The 17,632-nt window shown below is 43.6% G+C and overlaps 1 protein-coding gene across 1 annotated transcript in view; it reads right to left on the bottom strand.

Moving 5' to 3' along the window:
- Positions 1 to 17,632, bottom strand: part of LOC123347828 (cytosolic phospholipase A2 gamma-like) — a 57,228-nt gene that overhangs the window by 23,341 nt on the left and 16,255 nt on the right. Inside the window, exons 3-7 of the mRNA XM_044985018.1 lie at positions 8,059 to 8,175; positions 6,061 to 6,203; positions 4,213 to 4,411; positions 1,363 to 1,480; positions 195 to 332 (exon numbers count right to left, since the gene is read on the bottom strand). Coding sequence (XP_044840953.1) covers positions 195 to 332; positions 1,363 to 1,480; positions 4,213 to 4,411; positions 6,061 to 6,203; positions 8,059 to 8,175 — 715 coding nt within the window. The remainder of the gene's footprint in view (positions 1 to 194; positions 333 to 1,362; positions 1,481 to 4,212; positions 4,412 to 6,060; positions 6,204 to 8,058; positions 8,176 to 17,632) is intronic.

Raw genomic sequence — 17,632 nt, 5'->3', positions numbered from 1 at the left:
CCTCTTAGAAGCACCCAGGGGTGCTTTGTAATTTTCCCAGATTGTTGGGTGGGGCTTGAGCCAGTTACTGTGTTATATTGTTAAGAGGGACCCCTGGATATTGAACCCAGCCCTTGCTACTTCCAACGCCACCTGGCAGAAGGGTTACATACATAGCTATCAATCGGCTAAGAATAAGTGGCTTCAAAGCTTACCTTGCAGGTAGCAGATATTTTTCTCATCCCTCTTTTGCGAATTCCCATCCTTGATTTTCTTTCCCAAGTCTTCAGTGCACACAAATGCCCCCAGGCTGGTAAAGCCAGATTCATGGGGGGTGAATTCAAACCAGGTCCCTGTGAAATACAGATAGAGCCAGTTCCTTGTTGTCCCGTTCTTGGCTGATAGAAATAATTTCTCAGTCCCCACCCCCTCAATTTGTTTGCTCCACCAGTGAATCCCACCTAATTTTTCAGTCTGTTCCTTCTCCCACAGTCATTTTCATGCCATTTTCTATAGTGACCTCCTCCATCTGGTGTTTCCCTCCTAAGTCATCATGTGCTGTCCTTGGATATCCCAGAATTCCTCTTGTGGCAACCATAGCCCCTCTCCACCCACCCTCCAACCCCCCATCTCTAACTCGGACCAAAGGTATAAAGAAAAAATGAGTCAAATCTAAAAGTAATAAATTTAACTGTAGAGCTAATCAAAAAGGCAAACAATTTCACAATATTTTCTGAAGTTTTCAAGTTCTATTCATTTTCAAAACTGATCCTTTTTAAAATTTATTGAGCAATCTATCACAAATTTATATGATAGACATTTGTATTGAAAACGTTTTCAAGGTCACTACTGAAACAATTATGGGAATTTTTTCATTTATTGACAAACCTGGGTTTTTTTTTTTGAAAATGAACATCAATAACCATTTTGGTAAAAAAACCAGGAGTACTTGTGGCACCTTAAAGACTAACAAATTTATTTTAGCATGAGCTTTCGTGAGCTAAAGCTCACTTCTTCGGATGCATAGAATGGAACACACAGACAGGAGATATTTATACATACAGAGAACATGAAAAGAACTTCCACCTTTTCATGTTCTCTGTATGTATAAATATCTCCTGTCTGTGTGTTCCATTCTATGCATCCGAAGAAGTGAGCTTTAGCTCACGAAAGCTCATGCTAAAATAAATTTGTTAGTCTTTAAGGTGCCACAAGTACTCCTGGTTTTTTTGCGGATACAGACTAACACGGCTGCTACTCTGAAACCTGTCATTTTGGTAAAGTCATTGATAAAAAAAATCAACTGAAAAAAAAAAAGAGAGAGAGAGAGAGAGAGTTGACAGGTTTATGCAAAAACAAACAAAAAAACATATTTTTTTTTACCTGGGCTGTTTTCACCTGCTTTACCCAATTGGTTTGCTTCTATTGCCGCATAGATGGGGTAAGGATTTTTCCCATTTTTGGAGGAATCATCATGTTCAGATAGTTTGGTCTCATCATACTGAAAAGGTAAGAATTGATTAGCGCAGAAAGACACAAGTTTTGGTGATGTTCCCAGCAATTCGTCCCTGACTAATTAGTTCAGTCTAGGAATTACAAAGCCCCTTTTTGTTGAGACCATCATCATTTTTGTCATTGTTCCCTCATTCTAGTGTGCACTGTATGGACAAACCACAAAGTATTTACAGTCCATGGTGGAGACTTTCAAATGGGCCTAAAGGAATTAGGCACAGATTTAAAAAATATTTAGGCACCTAAAGATGCAGATCAGCACATAAAGGGCTTTTCAAAAGCACTTAAGCAAGGTAAGAGCTTTAGGATATATCTATCCTGGAGAAGGAAGGTCAGATTACTAGCTCAAGGAGACATAGCCGCATTAGCACAGTATGAATATTGATGTAGCTGCAGCGGCAGGAGCAGAGGGAGGGGTAACCCCACTGGGTCGTACCTAGGGTCTCCATCAGAACTCATGTGAGTGTGTCTCCTCCAGCTGGGAATTACACTTCCAGCTCCAGTGGAGACAGAGCCTGAGTTCCATGAAAATTAATAGCAATTAGGGAGCAGCAAAGCCAGGCAAAAAACTTTTAGAGAATAGTAAATTCAATGAAAAATTCATTTTCAGAGCATTGACATTATTTGTGAATTCAGGTCAAATTTGGTGAATTCTTTCATCTGAGAAAAAAATTATGAAAAAGTTTAAATTGTTTATTTCGGCTACTTTGAAATGAAACGTTTCAACATTTTTTTGTTTTGAAATGGTATTTCATTTGAAAAAGTAAAAAACAAAACAAAAACAAAACAAACAAAACCTTAAAAATGACCTGAAATCTACCAAAAATAGTTTTGGATTGAATAATCTTTTAGAGAAACATCCAATACTTATTTAAAAATTATCAGCAATGAAGAATCTACCGCAACCCTTGATAAGTTGTATCAATAGTTAATTACTCTCACTGACAAAAATACACCTTCTTTCCAGTCTGAATTTCTCTAACTTCAACTTCCAGCCATAGAATCACGTTAAAGCTTTTCTCTGCTAGATTGAAGAGACCATTATTAAAAATTCAAGACCGTGATTGAGATTTTCATACCTTTTAGCTCCCTGTTATCAATTCATATTCTAGAGAGAGGAGGATTTTGGAATCAGATGCTAGGTTGAGATTTTCAAAACAACCTAAGGGATTTGGAGGCCAAATTCCCACTAGTTTTAAGAGAAAAGGGATATCCAAAACCCTTCAACAGTCTTGAAGTCCTCACTTTAGAAATGTTCAGATACCACAGTCATCTTTGAGAGCTCATGGTAAGAGACTGAAATATATAAAGTTGCCAAAGGATTTAGATAGCTTTAAAATATTTCAGAGTGGTAGCCGTGTTAGTCTGTATCAGCAAAAAGAATGAGGAGTACTTGTGGCAGCTTAAAGACTAATAAATTTATTTGGGCATAAGCTTTTGTGGGCTAAAACCCACTTCATTGAATGCATTCAGTGGAAAATATAGTAGGAAGATATATATACAAAGAGAACATGGAAAAATGTTACAATTCTGCAGTTTCTGTTTGGAGTCTTTTTTTTTTTGAAGTTTTTTGTTTGTTGGAGAATTGCAACTTTTAAGTCTGTAATTGAGTGACCAGGGAGGTTGAAGTGTTCTCTGACTGGTTTTTGTATGTTATAATTCTTGATGCCTGATTTGTGTTAATTTATTCTTTTGCGTAGAGACTGTCTGGTTTGGCCAGCATACATGGCAGAGGGGCATTGCTGGCACATCATGGCATATATCACAGTGGTACATGTGCAGGTGAACGAGCCCCAGATGGTGTGGCTGATGTGATTAGGTCCTATGATGGTGTCCCTTGAATAGATACGTGGACAGAGATGGCAACGGGCTTTGTTGCAAGGATAGGTTTCTGGGTTAGTGTTTTTGTTGTGTGGTGTGTCGTTGCTGGTAAGTATTTTCTTCAGGTTCGGGGGCTATCTGTAAGTGAGGACTGGCCAGTCTCCCAAGATCTGTGAGAGTGAGGGAACATCCTTCAGGATAGGTTGTAGATCCTTGATGATGTGCTAGAGAGGTTTTAGTTGGGGGCTGAAGGTGACGGCTTGTGGCCTTCTGTTACTTTCTTTGTTGGGTCTGTCCTGGAGTAGGTGACTTCTGGGTATTCTTCAGACTCTGATAAGCTGAATAACTGAAGAATTTGAATTAATTTGCCAACTGGACACCATTAAATTAGGCTTGATTAAAGGATGGGAGAAGATGGGTCATTACACAAAGTAAAAATTATTTCCCTATGCTAATTTTTCCCCTACTGTTACTCACACCTTCTTGTCAACTGTTGGAAATGGGCCATCCTGATTATCACTACAAAAGTTTTTTTTCTCCTGCTGATAATAGCCCACCTCAATTGATTAGTCTCATTTTAGTTTGTATGGCAAACATGTTCTCTTTTCATGTTCTCTTTGTATATATATCTTCCTACTGTATTTTCCACTGCATGCATCCAATGAAGTGGGTTTTAGCCCACAAAAGCTTATGCCCAAAGAAATGTGTTAGTCTCTAAAGTGCCACAGGTACTCCTCATTCTTTAAAATATTAGCAGGAGTTAGTATGCTTCCACTCTTTTGCTCCTGAATCCCAAGTACTTGGAGAGAGCGTGTGAGAGGGAAACAAAAACAAAGGAATATATTAAGTAAATCCAGTGATTTTTCACTGGAACCACTCTGGATTTACACAGCAACCCACCAGCTTCAATGTAGGATAGACAAAGAAAGATGCCCAGACATCAGTCAGAGAGAAGAGTTCATCTTCAGCCGCCTGTGTCGCAATAGCAAATTGCTCTTGAATATCACATGAAGGTTTGGAAAGTGTATCACGCAGGCGTTCTTCCAAGACCTGCACTTTCTCTGTCCAGTCCTTCTCTTGGTAGAGGAAAGACATGCACCTTTCAATGAACCAGAACAGATATGACTGAGACTGAGGGAATAGGATGGGTAGTTCCCCCTCCCCCTTTTAATCTTCATACCTTTTATTTTTCATGAAGGGGATTCTAATGATCATCCTGGCATTGTAACAAATCTGTGACTTAACAAGGACTTCATCCACGGCTGTCTGTCACCATGTCCACTGGGAAATTTTTGGCAATAACAGGGATAGAGCTAAGATCGTCTGCTGAAAGCCAAGGTCCCTGCCACTCTGAGCTATGGAGAAACTCCATTATCTGCTTCTCTAGGACTTATGATCTACGCTAAGCAATTCTGATTCTACCCAGAAGAGGGTGGTGGTGAGCGCACTAATCTGGCCATTATAAGTATGACGAGACCCCTGGGCCCTTCTTGAGCCAATGGGGAAAGTACATGGCAGTACAGGGTGTATGACATGGGGAGAAGCAATTAAGATCTCACCCAGCAGAGGACAATGGTAACACACACACACACTGCCCATTTCACTAGGCCACCCTCACTCACCTGTCTCATTTTCTGCCCCCTTCACTCGCCCCGATGGGGTGACTCTCAGAGTGAGGTGCTATGCCTCACAGAAACTGCACGCACAGAAACTGATTCTGGCCCTGGCTGATCAGCTAGATGTGTCAGAAGATTTTTCGTACCCATCTCTTCCTCCATGGACAACTTGACTCTTCTTCCTTCCTCCAAAGTGCCAATGCAGGAGACCTGTTTCACTCTTCCCTGTCCTTCCCTCTGTGTATTCTCCATCTCTTGGTAAACCCCAATGAACCCCAAACCCTTAACAAGCCCCTCAGATTGCCCTTTTCTCACTGTTCCCAGTGCTGGAAGCCTATCCTCTGTCACCTTGGTTGCTGTAAACGTCGCTTCTCTAGTCTCCACTGAGCCTCGCTTCTCCAGCTCTTGAGTCTGCCCAGAATGTCCCTGCATCTTCTAACCATGTCACCCAGAACCTTGAGTCCCCAGCAACAGATCTCCATGCCTGGCCATGCCTGGCCAGGAGTCAGATGCCCAGTGAGCAGGCACTGGGTTAAGGCTCAAGACACTTACGTTCTAGACCCAGCTCTGCCACTGACCTGCTGTGTGACCTTGCATGTGTCACTTCACCTCTGTTTCATTTCTCACCCATTTCCTGCCTACATAAAGGTGGGATTTCCAAAAGTGACTTACGAACACAAATCTCATTGCAAGTCAAAGGGTGAGTCATTGAGGGTGTGTCTGCGCTGCACTCAGAGGTGTGACAGCAGCATTTGTAGACAGACCTGTGCTATCTTTGATCAAGCTAGCTTGAGTGCCAATTGCAGTGAAGCTGCATCAGCATGGATGTCACTGTGGGTGAGCTGCGTGGGTACATATTCAGGGCCCAAAACAGGTTGGTACAGCCCATGTTGTAGCACCAGAGCTTCACTGCTATTGGTTCCCCAGCTAGCAAGGTTAAAGCTAGCTCAGGTATGTCTATGCCTGTTACATCATAGCCCCTGATTGCAGGGTAGGCATACACCTAGGTGCTTCTGAAAATCTCACTCATAATGCCTTGAAAATGTACAGAGCTAATTAATAATAAGAATGCCCCAGTGACCACGAGCTGGGAAAAATTGGTGTATTCTCCCTTCTACTGACATGCACCTACCAGGTGGAACCCGATACCCCACACAGGTACATGACAGCGTCCAACAGGCCCTGATTCTCCAGCTCCACCAAGGTTCCCAGAAAGGCTATCATGGCCCGCAGACCTCCGCCTGATCCTAGCACGGCAATATTGGGCCTGTTATCCTGGGGGAGGAAAAGAGGAAATGACAAATGAACTAGGAATGCTGAGTGATCTCTCTGTTATGTAGCTCTTGGTACAGATCCATTCAAGAAATTCAGAGAGAAAGCCTCAAGTTCCAAGACTTGTTTGCCTGATGTTAGGAAGCCTCCTTATCGGGTACCCAGTGACCTGTGTCCCATCCTGAGCCAAGAGCAAATGCATCTTATCTGCATTTTCAACCATAATCACACCCTGGCAGCACTGTAATCCCTTAGGGCTCTTTGAACCTCTGGGCCTTTGTGCTTAAAATCCTATGCACCAACATTCAGACCAGGACCGGAATTTTCAAAGGGATTCGGGTAAGGGCCTAGAGGGCATTTCAAAAGCACCTAAGCAATTTAGGTGCCTAACTCCCTTTGATTTCCATTGGACTTGAAATAGGGCTCAAACTTACTAGTGCCCTGTACTGTGCTCCGTGTTCATGCCCCTTACTCTCCATGATTCACGGGAGTGAGTGTGTTTATCTGAACAAATATGTGTAATGTAGGAGGACTAGTCTTTGTGTCCGAAACGTAATGTATGAAATGCAGCTGCTCAAGAAATGATTTTTATTCCTATACAAATTTACTTTCTTTTTCTGGAGGGACCATATGGTTCATCAAAAATTTAAGGGGTGGGGTCTGTCCAAAACATGAAACCCACAAAACGATCACCCCATCACCTGTCTACTCTCCAGTAAAATTTTAGGTGCTCTATATTTCAAAAACTTTTGGTTTTTTTTTTGTTAAAAATGGACATTTCTGTGTTCACAAAATAGCATTTTTTCATTAAAATGTGTTGAATGCAAAGTCAGCCCGCTGTAGTACTAATGCACTAACAAGATTAGTGACGAGTGAATCACCAGTGGAGACTGAACCTTGAGCATCAAAACACCCAGGTCACTTTCCTTAGTGCTGAAGGAAGAATATTGTGAGGAGGAAGCAGCGGAAGACTCTGAGGCTGACATTTGCAAAGCCCTCAGAGGGGAGATGTTCCCAAATATGTCAAGTCCACAGGAGTTTGCATCCCTCCAAGGACCATCACTTTTCAATGATGGGTAACAATCCTGGGAAATTCCTCACATGTCTCCACCATGCCAGTTAACAGAGTAATCACAGGGGGCGGGTAGCAGGAGTTGGCTTTTACCCTCTGTGCAGTTCAACAAGCAGATGGGGCTGTCGTACATGTAGGAAGTATGTTACACAGTCACTATTCATTACTGATATTAATACTAAGTCAGACAAGTATCAATAACTCACTCGATTCTCTATCCCTCTAAGGCATTGTTTCTCAACCTATTTACCATCGTGGGCCACATATGCAGCTCTCTATGTGTTATCTGGGTTGGGGGTTGAGAACCACTGTTTGAATGCAATCTGTGCACTACAGTGACGGTTCTAATACCCCCTTCCCCTCTGTTCTCTGCTACAGGCTTTGTCTGGCTTCAAAATCACAGCAGTATATACAGACACACTGCAAAGGGGCTATAGTAAGCACTGACTGAATTCACGTGCGCATGGAGCCCTCTAAAGGTTAGCCCCAGCAAGCCCCTTACTGCATTCTAAGGGTGTTACTCCTTTAGCCGGAGAGGTAGGAGCTTGTGCTTCTAGAACTGAAAGCCCCCAAGTCTGAGCCCTGCCAAAAGTCATCAGGTTTGTATGTCTGTGTCCATTGGTTGCCCCCTGGTACTTTGGGAATGTTGTATTTCAAGGAGACTATCTCCATGAGGGAGGATTTTGGAGGCATTTCCTCCCCCTGTACCAGGCATCTCAGTCACCATCCCCATGGCTAACATGCTAGATTGTTCTCCTTAGCACTATGGGCAGCATAGGCCCCTACCTCAGCACAGGCAATGCCGAGGCTCTTGAGGCAATCCAGGACTTTCGCCTTTCTGTTCCCAGTGGCTTCTTTCTCACCCTCCGAGAGCTCATGGGAAAGCCGGACACGTACATCATCCTGCCAAAAATAAAATGCCAATAAAATATCTCCTCTCTCCAAAGGCTGCCAGGGAGTGGAGATGTAGGGTCTGGGTGCAGATATCACTGGTCCCTCAGAGGTTTCCCAGGATTCACTCTTTATATGTGTATGGTGGCTGTACCTAGAAACCTCAGCCAAAGTCAGAAGTAGAGCTGGATGAATGTCTTATTTTTTGTCTCACAGGAATTTCTGAGAAACTGGGTCAAAACAAATCCAAAAATTGTGATGAACTTTGTTAAACTGAAAGAAATCTACTCTGGATCGAACAAAACAAGTTTCTGTACAACAAATAAATTACCTTTTTCAGTTGAGATCTCTCCATAGCTTCTCCCAGGTTTCCCCGTAGAGCTCCTGGTGATGTGAATTCTTCCTTCAGTGGCAAATGAACTCTTCAGGGAGTGCACAGATGGGAAGATCAAGTCACCTCTAATAGTTTTTTTCTTCTTCCTGTGTCTGTTTCAGAGAAAAGGAACATTTAGTATAGCCCCATTGGGATATCGAGTGGGAATTGCAAAGGAGTCTAAGGGAGTTAGGAGCCCAAATCCTACAGAATCTCAGCCTGGAAATGTAAAAGAAAATAAGCTAACATGGAGCTTGGTGGTTCAGAGGTTCCACGCTCCAAATATAAATAAGAAGAGAGGGAGTATGGTTGGTGGTGTATCAGGTTCAGATTTAAAAAACAAAACAAAAGGCAAACACTAGTAATAACATTTCTCTCCTGCTACAACCAAAAGTGATGATGGCTCATGTTCCCCAACTGCCCTTCTGATACAGTTAGTTATGTCCAAAGGTGGAAACAGTTGTTGTGGTCAAAAGATGCCGTTGGAAAAGCAGACTCAGATTCATCAGTGTCTGCCAGCTGGAGACAGTGCGGTTGCAGGGATGTGGTTAACAGAATTCAGGATGCACTTGTGCACTGTTCCCCCCTAGCCCCGAGTAGATGCTGAGTCACAGCATATATCATGCTGAATAGCTGTTGGGCCAGTCCATTATCTACTGGGTAGCTCTTGTATTGTTATTAACCCAACGATACAGGATTGCAAGTCATAATGAGCAAGCAATGGCATCCACAGCGCATGGGGAACTGCTAGAGCTGGTTGTTAAAATTCTGATGAGAGATGTGTTTTGCTGAAGTTTGCCACTGTTGTCAAAATAAACACACATGGGGAAAGCCCGCAACTTTCAGAACTTCCTAGCTTCCTGCCAGCTTGCTAACCCACCTCCTCAACATGCTGCTGAATGAGCTAGGCCTTGAGGCTCCTGGAGCTAGGTTGAAAAAGGGACATCGTCATCGTGAGGCTGAGCATCACCACACCTCAATTTTAGGCACCTGACAAATCACTGGGATTCACAAAGCCTGAATGGGGAGAGCGAGAGGCCTCAGAATGGGATATATCACAAAAGCCAGCCCATTAAGATAGCCAGTGGGAGAGCATGTCTGAAACACTGCCCCCCTCAAACCGAGGAGTTCGGTGCCCACCTCAGATTAAGATTGTCGGCTGTGAGCCCTCGCCTGGAGTCCACCACCTAAGGCATTTCATGCTAGCTGTTGGGGTGGGGAGGAGTTGAGCCTCACTCATACTTGTTGGCCCCACAGCTAGGGTATTCACCTCAGATATAGGAGTGCCCTGTCTGCCAGAGGAGAAGAAGGGATCTGCATCTCTCAGGTGAGTGCCATAACGACTGAGCTATGGGACATTATGAAGCAGGGGGTCCCTGCCTAAAGTGGTTCCACTCTGGATGAATACTTTGTCAGGGAAGCAAGGGGTATGCGTTCAAGCCATCGGGCTATAGAGTTATTCTCTCTCACTCTACTTCCCCCTCACCTGCTTTATTTATCCAAAGTGAAACAGCTTCAACAGGTGAGATTGAGGATTCCCTAGATCAGCCCATGCTATAGTGGTTAGGACACTCGTGCAAGAGGTAGCAGAGCCATGTGCAAATCCCTTCTCCCTCAGGCAGAGCAGGTACTTAAACAGGGCTCTCTCACATCCCAGGAGAATCCCTGAACCACTGGACTAAAAGTGAGGAGGGAATCAGTTGAGTTCCTACTCCTAGGGGATATTTTGTGTGGTGTTTGGCAAGCTCAGAGTGCACCTGCTGGATTTTGCCCTGCAGGTGAGTTAAGCAGAGGAACACCTGTCTTCCGCTGGGTTTTGCATTACTCTGGGGCACAGGCATCTGATACCCAGAGTGAGGTAGCTGTGCACATGCCCAGAGGCAGAAATATATGCACTAAGGGAACTTTTGCTACAAAAAAATGTAGGTGCTGAACAGGAGATTTATGAATCTCAGTGAGTCTAAATCTGGAATTTGGGCCAGTGGTGCCAGTTGGGGGGAATGGGGAGAGTGACCCTCCCCAAAAAAAGTTTTTGCACTTGCCCAATATTGCATAGTCCACAGGGCTGTCGGAGAAGGGGCATGGCTGAACTACTTTTAAGCAATGGTCCTGTAGTAAATTGGTACAGCTGTTCTGGTGGCATGGGTGCAATGCCATTAAATGTGATTCGGTCACCCTTCTGTACAGACGAAGGGGCAGCCAGGCCTAATTTCAGAAAGTGGTGTCGTGACCTAGTACTTAGCACGTGTGCTGCCAGCCTTTCAGAGCCCTGGCTCCACAGGTATCCTGCCTGGTTGGAAAACAGGGAGGTGACAGCCTGGAAGTCCTGGCTCACCACTCCTCAGAGGCCCAGGTTCTTTGCACCTATCATGCAGATTCCCCCTGGAGCAGGGGGTCCAGGATTCTGAGAGTACACAGGTCTGGAGCAGCCCTCCCAGCAGACTGCTCCTGAGCTACGCTCCATTCCCTCCCATGGAATATTTTGAAACGTTGTACGTTTGTTCCTCATTGTGAAGTATCTAAATCCTCTGCCACACAGAATTGCCTCCCTCTACCCAGCTTGCGGTACTGCAGAAAGTTACACACAAGGTGGATGGCAAGGGACATGTTTGAAACAAGGAGAGCAGGAGAGCAAGTAACTAGCATGGATAGTGGGAGATGGCTCATGTGGGCCTTCTTCCAAGGTGAAGAGAGGCCACAACAAGGCAATGACATTTGTCATCATACAAAAGCACACTTCTCCTATGTAGGGCCCCTTGCCCTTCCCTGTTTTGCAGTGGAATCTTGTGCAATTCTTTCCTGCTTGGTGCAGGAATAGGTACACTACCCTGTATACAGGAATCAGTGACCACCCTGCAGGTGTGATGGGACACGCTAAGTTAGAGACACTTCAGAGGACAGTACAGAAACAAATGTTGTTTGGAATAAATGGGACAAGAGAGTAATAGGTGTTCACATGATCCTGTTGCTGCATGACACTAAATAGCTAAACATGGTATGAATTTTGAGTACAGAGATCTCAGCCTGGTTAGTTCCATGGCAAACACACCATTTAAAATTGTTAGAACAGGTTATCGAAGATACAGAAGAAGAAAAAGAAAACACTGTGCATTTAAAATATAAAATACTAAGACCTTTAGTTTAATAATATTCTTTGTTCCTTTTCTCTTTGACTGTGGAGATTTTATAAGGAAACCTCTCTGACAGTTGTTTATAGGACCATAGAATATTAGGGTTGAAGGAGACCTCAGCAGGTCATCTAGTCCAACCCCCTGCTCAAAGCAGGACCAATACCAACTAAATCATTCCAGCCAGGGCTTTGTCAAGCTGGGCCTTAAAAACCTCTAAGGATGGATATTCCACCACCTCCCTAGGTAACCCATTCCAGTGCTTCACCACCCTCCGAGGGAAATAGTGTTTCCTAATACCCAACCTAGACCTCCCCCGCTGCAAATTGAGATGATTTCTTCTTGTTCATTTGTCTAGGACACTCTGGACCCCATCCCTACCCTTCAGCATATCTACCTCTCCCCACAGCTTAGTGTCATCTGCGAACTTGCTGAGGGTGCAATCCATCCCATCATCCAGATCATTAATAAAGATGTTGAACAAAACTGGCCCCAGGACTGACCCCTGGGGCACTCCACTTGATATCGGCTGCCAACTAGACATTGAGTTGTTGATCACTACCCTTTGAGCCTGACAATTTAGCCAGCTATCTATCCACCTTATAGTCCATTCATCCAACCCATACTTCTTTAACTTGCTGGCAAGAATACTGTGGGAGACCATAGCTAAAGCTTTGCTTTTTTGGGTAATTAGACCCATTTGGCCTTAATGATTTGTCATTCATTATTGTGTCTCCCTGTGGATGAGTGTGCTGTAACTGTCTGCTGCCCTCTGATAGCCTCACAGAAATCCAATACATAAGCCGCATTTTAAGATACACATTAAAAGATAATCCCTATACTCATCACAGGCTGATACATTTAGAGGACTCCAGGGGTACATCTACATTGCAAAAAACAAAAACAATGAATTCAAATCACAGGGGCTGGATGCTATACTAAAGGAATTAGCTGGAGAAATCTCAGAGCCACTGGCAAAAAATATTTACAAACTCATGGATGGAAGGAAAGTTCCCAGAAGACTGGAGAAGGGCTAATGTAGTGCCCATCTTTAAAAAGGGGGGGAAGGAGGAGCTTGGGAACTACAGACCAGTCACACTGACCTCAGTACCTGGGATGTTCCTAGAGCAACATATAAAACATTCAATTTGTGGATACCTGGAGGATGAAGGGGTGAGCACTAGCAACCAGCCTGGATTTACCAGGAACCAGTCATGCCAAATCAGCTTGATTTCCTTCTTTGACAGGGTAACTGATTTGGTGGATAGGGGGAATGCAGTGGATATAATAGACCTGGACTTCAGCAAGGGTTTTAACACAGATAAGTAAGCTAGAGACATGTGGGCTTGGTGGACCTACCATTAAGTGGACACATAATTGGTTAAACCACCACAAACAAAGAGTAATTATTAATGGAATTATGTCAGACTAGAGGGAGGACTCAAGTGAGGTTCCACAGGGATCTGTTCTGGGTCCTGTGTTGTTTAACAGCTTTATTAATAACCGGGATGTAGGTATAGAGAGCGGTCCCTTCTAACCCTATGATTCTGTGATTCTGTGACATGTGCAATGCATTCCCTGCAATTTTATTCTTTCAGAGTTAATTAGGGGTTACAATCCTATTATTTTAGGTTTTTGACTGGTCTGGGCATATCATAGTTTTGTTTCTCTCTTATGCTTAAATGCCTGACCTGTCCTGGATGGAGTAATTATCATTTTTACTTTTATCACCCTATTGTGCTTTGTCATTCATTATTTAAAGTGATACAATCAAATAACTATCTTTTAGAAAGCAACTTTTGCTTGTACTCACCTTAGCAGTGCCAGTTTGAAAAAAGAAAAAAATAGCTAAACATAACTTTCAACACTGTGCAGATTAAGGTTGCTTATTTTCAAATTGTATATTTAGTTATATCTGTAAAATAGCTTAAAATTCATACGAAAATAAATGTGGTTCCAAGTCTAATAGTAATAGTAATGATGGAGTCAAATGTCAGTGAGTCGTGTACATGATTGTGATTGGTAAATATAAATGCCAAAATAAATAGAAAAATAAATGTCTGTTCTCAATAAAGAGAAAAAAACCCTTAATTTTGTGTGTTAAAATTAAGTAAATACTTTTTTTAGTGGAGTAAAAAACAATTAACTAATGTAGAGTAGATAATGACAGTAACACAGAGTGTGTCAGTTAGAAAAAGTAAGCAGATTTTAAGCAGATTTCATTTAATTTATGTATCTCTACTAAAGATAGTGTACAAAGTATCAAACTTGTGTTTCTGATCTCTGTGATAAAGCTCCAGAACGGATACCTCATGGCTTGGGATTGGGAATATTTTGCTATATTATCTCCTGATTGTTCTAAATTTACATATACGTTTAAAATATGAGGAATTGGATACAGTGCACCATTCAGCTAATTTCTAAGTTATTTTCTCCAAAAACACCACTAGAGTTTTCAGGTGCCTAAGTATCCCCTGGAATCACAGTTAAAATTGCCCTCCCCCCACTCCCAAAATCTGAAATGGCGCCTCTGGTGAGCCAGAAGTGGCAAGAAGGCTGAGGGATGGCCCTGGCATCTGCCAGCAAGATGCAGCACCTGTGTGACAGTGGAGAGCCCGCCTTGAGCCGCAGGCCAAGCACCAGGCATCATGTGCTGCAGCTGCAGTGCAGAAGTAAGGTTGGCAATACACCATATACCATGCCACCCTTACTTCTCTGCTGCTGCCGACAGCGGTGTCGCCTCAGAGCTGGGCATCTGGCCATCAGCTGCCGCTCTCCAACTGCCCAGCTAGTGCTTAATTTGTGCTGGGGCTGAGCCCCAGTACCCCTTTCAATACAAATTAACCACTGGTGGGGAGGAGGAAGTGGGGCCCATAGTTGATGGGTGGTAGGGAGCCCAGGGAGTCCATGGGGGCCAAGGGCGATAGGGCAGTGCCCACAGAGGCCAGGGACACCAATGTACAAGTTCACCCAGGGTGCCATTTTCCCTTAGGCCAGCTCTGCCCATGTCATTCCCACCTCTCCCAGAGAGGGTCTGGCCAGAACCCATCTATAGTCAGGTCCTGCTCCCAGCTAGATCTCTCTTATAGAGTGAGAGCCGGAGATCTGCACCCCACTTTGAGCTCCCAGTTGAGCTGGGCTTTCCCCTGTTAGCCCCTCCCTCCAAGAATAACACCTGTTGCAGGTGTAATGAGACATAAGAACATTTGAACAGCCATTCACATTATTTGGGTCAGACCAATGGTCCATCTAGCCCAGTATCCTGTCTGCCGACAGTGACCAATGCCCGGTGCTTCAGAGGGGATGAACAGAACAGGCAATCATCGAGTGATCCATCCCCTGTCGCACATTCCCAGCTTCTGGAAAACAGAAGTTTAGGGACACTCAGAGCTTGGAGTTGCATCCCTGATCATCTTGGCTGATAGCCACTGATGGACATATCCTTTGTTACCCTTCCAAGAGTTTCACTATAGTAGAGTGGTCACAGTTCAAACACACAACACCTTTTATTAACACAAAAAATCCCTATTGCAGTTAGCTAGAAGCACCATGAATCGCAATTACATACAATCAGAGGTGAAGCTGAATTGGCAATGTCCTGCTTCCGATGGCCAGTCGTCTGCGGGTCGTCTGGGGAGAATGTTTTGCTAGCAATTCTCAGGCAGTATCTTTTCTCTCTCTCACTCTCTTTATCTCTGTGGTTTCCTTGCTCTTGTTATTTTTATAGTTAAGATTTTGGACATTTGCCAACACTGTGGTTAAGCACTTGCTGCTTTACTCAGTGTCATAATCTGCTGCTTTACCGCAACTGGCTATTTTTGCACAATTATTTCTGCCCCAACTTGATATCCATATGATCTGCATGCTACTGGTTAATAGAGATAAAAATTTGAAAATACAGTAACTCTTGTTTTCCATCAGCATCTTCCATCAACTGATCTGATTCTTTTTTGAACCCAGTTACAGGTTTGGCCTTCACAGCATCTGCAGGCAATGAGTTCCACAGGTTGACTGTTCATTGTGTGAAGAAATACTGCCTTTTGTTTGTTTTAAACCTGTTGCCTATTAATTTAATTGGGTGACTTGGTTCTTGTGTTATGTGAATGGGTAAATAACACTTCCTTATTCACTTTCTCATGGTTTTATAGACCACCAACAGGTGAGAGGCACAGGGGGAAAAGGCCTTCTGACTCCTGGCAGAGGAGGCAATTTGCAGGATGGCTGAGTGGATAAGAATGTAAGACACAACAGTGAAGAGGAAAGGGGCAAGGCATACCAGGGAGCAGGAGACCAGAATGATCATTTCCACCAGAAGAAATTATTAATTTCATTGGCGCCGCAGAAGCTTATCTGGGGAAACATCCCCCCTACTAAAGCAGCGGCTGAGAAACCAGTTACCCAGGAGGTAGATACCAGCTGAAGGCAGATCCTGAAACTCATCATAATCATATCTGAGTGGGTTGCATATGGCTAGGTAATGGTCATAAGCCATGAGTGCAAGGAGGAAGCACTCTCTGCAAGCCAAAGCACTTGTGGTAAGAGGAGGCCCTGAGATCTAAACCTTGGTATCTGAGACCTGATATAAGGCCTGGGGCCTGAACTAAAGTAACAGTCAAGACTTTGCTAGCATAAAGCAAAGCGAGGCTGCGAGCCAGAGGCAGGACCTGCTCACAGAATTTGGCAAGGATAGGGCTGATGTTGCATAAACATATACCTATAGTGCATTGGATACTAGAAATATAAACATGGTACCAGGACACTCTGATACTGGAACATTCCACACAGATAATAAGGAACAAGCTGACCCATCCTAAAGACAGGGTCAAAAGGCGGGTAAAGTTGAAATGTGAAAGTGGATGGGGGAATACCCCAAAACTGAAAACATTTTTTTTCAACAAAAATAGAGAAACAAGTGGAAATATTCAGACAAAATCAGTTGTTTTCCTTCAACAATTTTCACAGAAAAATCCCCTTCAACAGTTCTAACTGGGAGGAATCCGGATTTACCACATCCCTCGTTGAATGTTTCACTTCTCCAAGCCCCAGCAGGCCTGAGCAGGTTAAAAAGGGTCAATTAACCTCATCCACTGCACCTGGAGGAGAGCTGGAGCCTGATAAAGTGTAATTGAAGAGGAAGCCCAGCTGGGCAGAGCCAGGCTGGGTTTCTACTAAGACAGGAAGTCGAGAGCAAGAGGGGTCTTTAGGAGAAGATCTGCAGTCACTCCCGAGAGAAAGGGAGTCGGCTAAGGACAAAGAGGAGGTCTAGGGTCTGGTGAGAAAGAGATGGCTGAAACAGACACGGGGAGTAGAGGAAGCTAGAGGCTGGTGAACTCAGAGGTGGGCCAGGAGATGGAAAGGCGAGGTAGGAAAGAGCCCAGGGTAACAGGAACAGGATCTGAGATTGAGCAGACCGGGGTGAGTCCTGCTTTGTCACAGTATCATTCCATTCTATTTCCTGTACATTTGGTGATATTAATCTAGAGTAAGTTACAAAGGTTTTAGTCATATTTGCGGTGCTATTGGGATTGTTTACATTGGCAATTAATTATTTTCCATGTGTACACATTTCTTGGTTCATGAGCCAGGTTTGGTTGATTATCGTTACGTTACTCTCTTTTGCTGATAACATATATTTTGACTTATTTTATGGAATTCCCATCAACCTTTTTTTTTTACTGTAAATTCATAGTAATTTCCATTTCAAACTGCATGTTTTTTAATTAAGGTTCCCCAATCCAATTGGGCTTCTCTTATTTATGTTCATCATTTTCCGAGTATCCACCTCAACCCATTTTCTTTTGGCACTATTTCATAATACCCTGTTTTATTTCCCAATATATTTGAATATATTACCTGATACACTTCTTGCAGCTCTCGGTTAGCTATACCGGAAAGGCCAAGGGTTCACTGGCGTATGGAATATGTATGCACTTGAACTCTTCCAGGTATCTTGGAATGATTGATTCAT

This window comes from Mauremys mutica, chromosome 13 (assembly GCF_020497125.1).
Source record: "Mauremys mutica isolate MM-2020 ecotype Southern chromosome 13, ASM2049712v1, whole genome shotgun sequence".
Lineage (NCBI taxonomy): Eukaryota > Metazoa > Chordata > Testudines > Geoemydidae > Mauremys > Mauremys mutica.
Note: the sequence above shows the minus strand (reverse complement) of the source record. Positions and strands in the feature narration are given on the sequence as shown.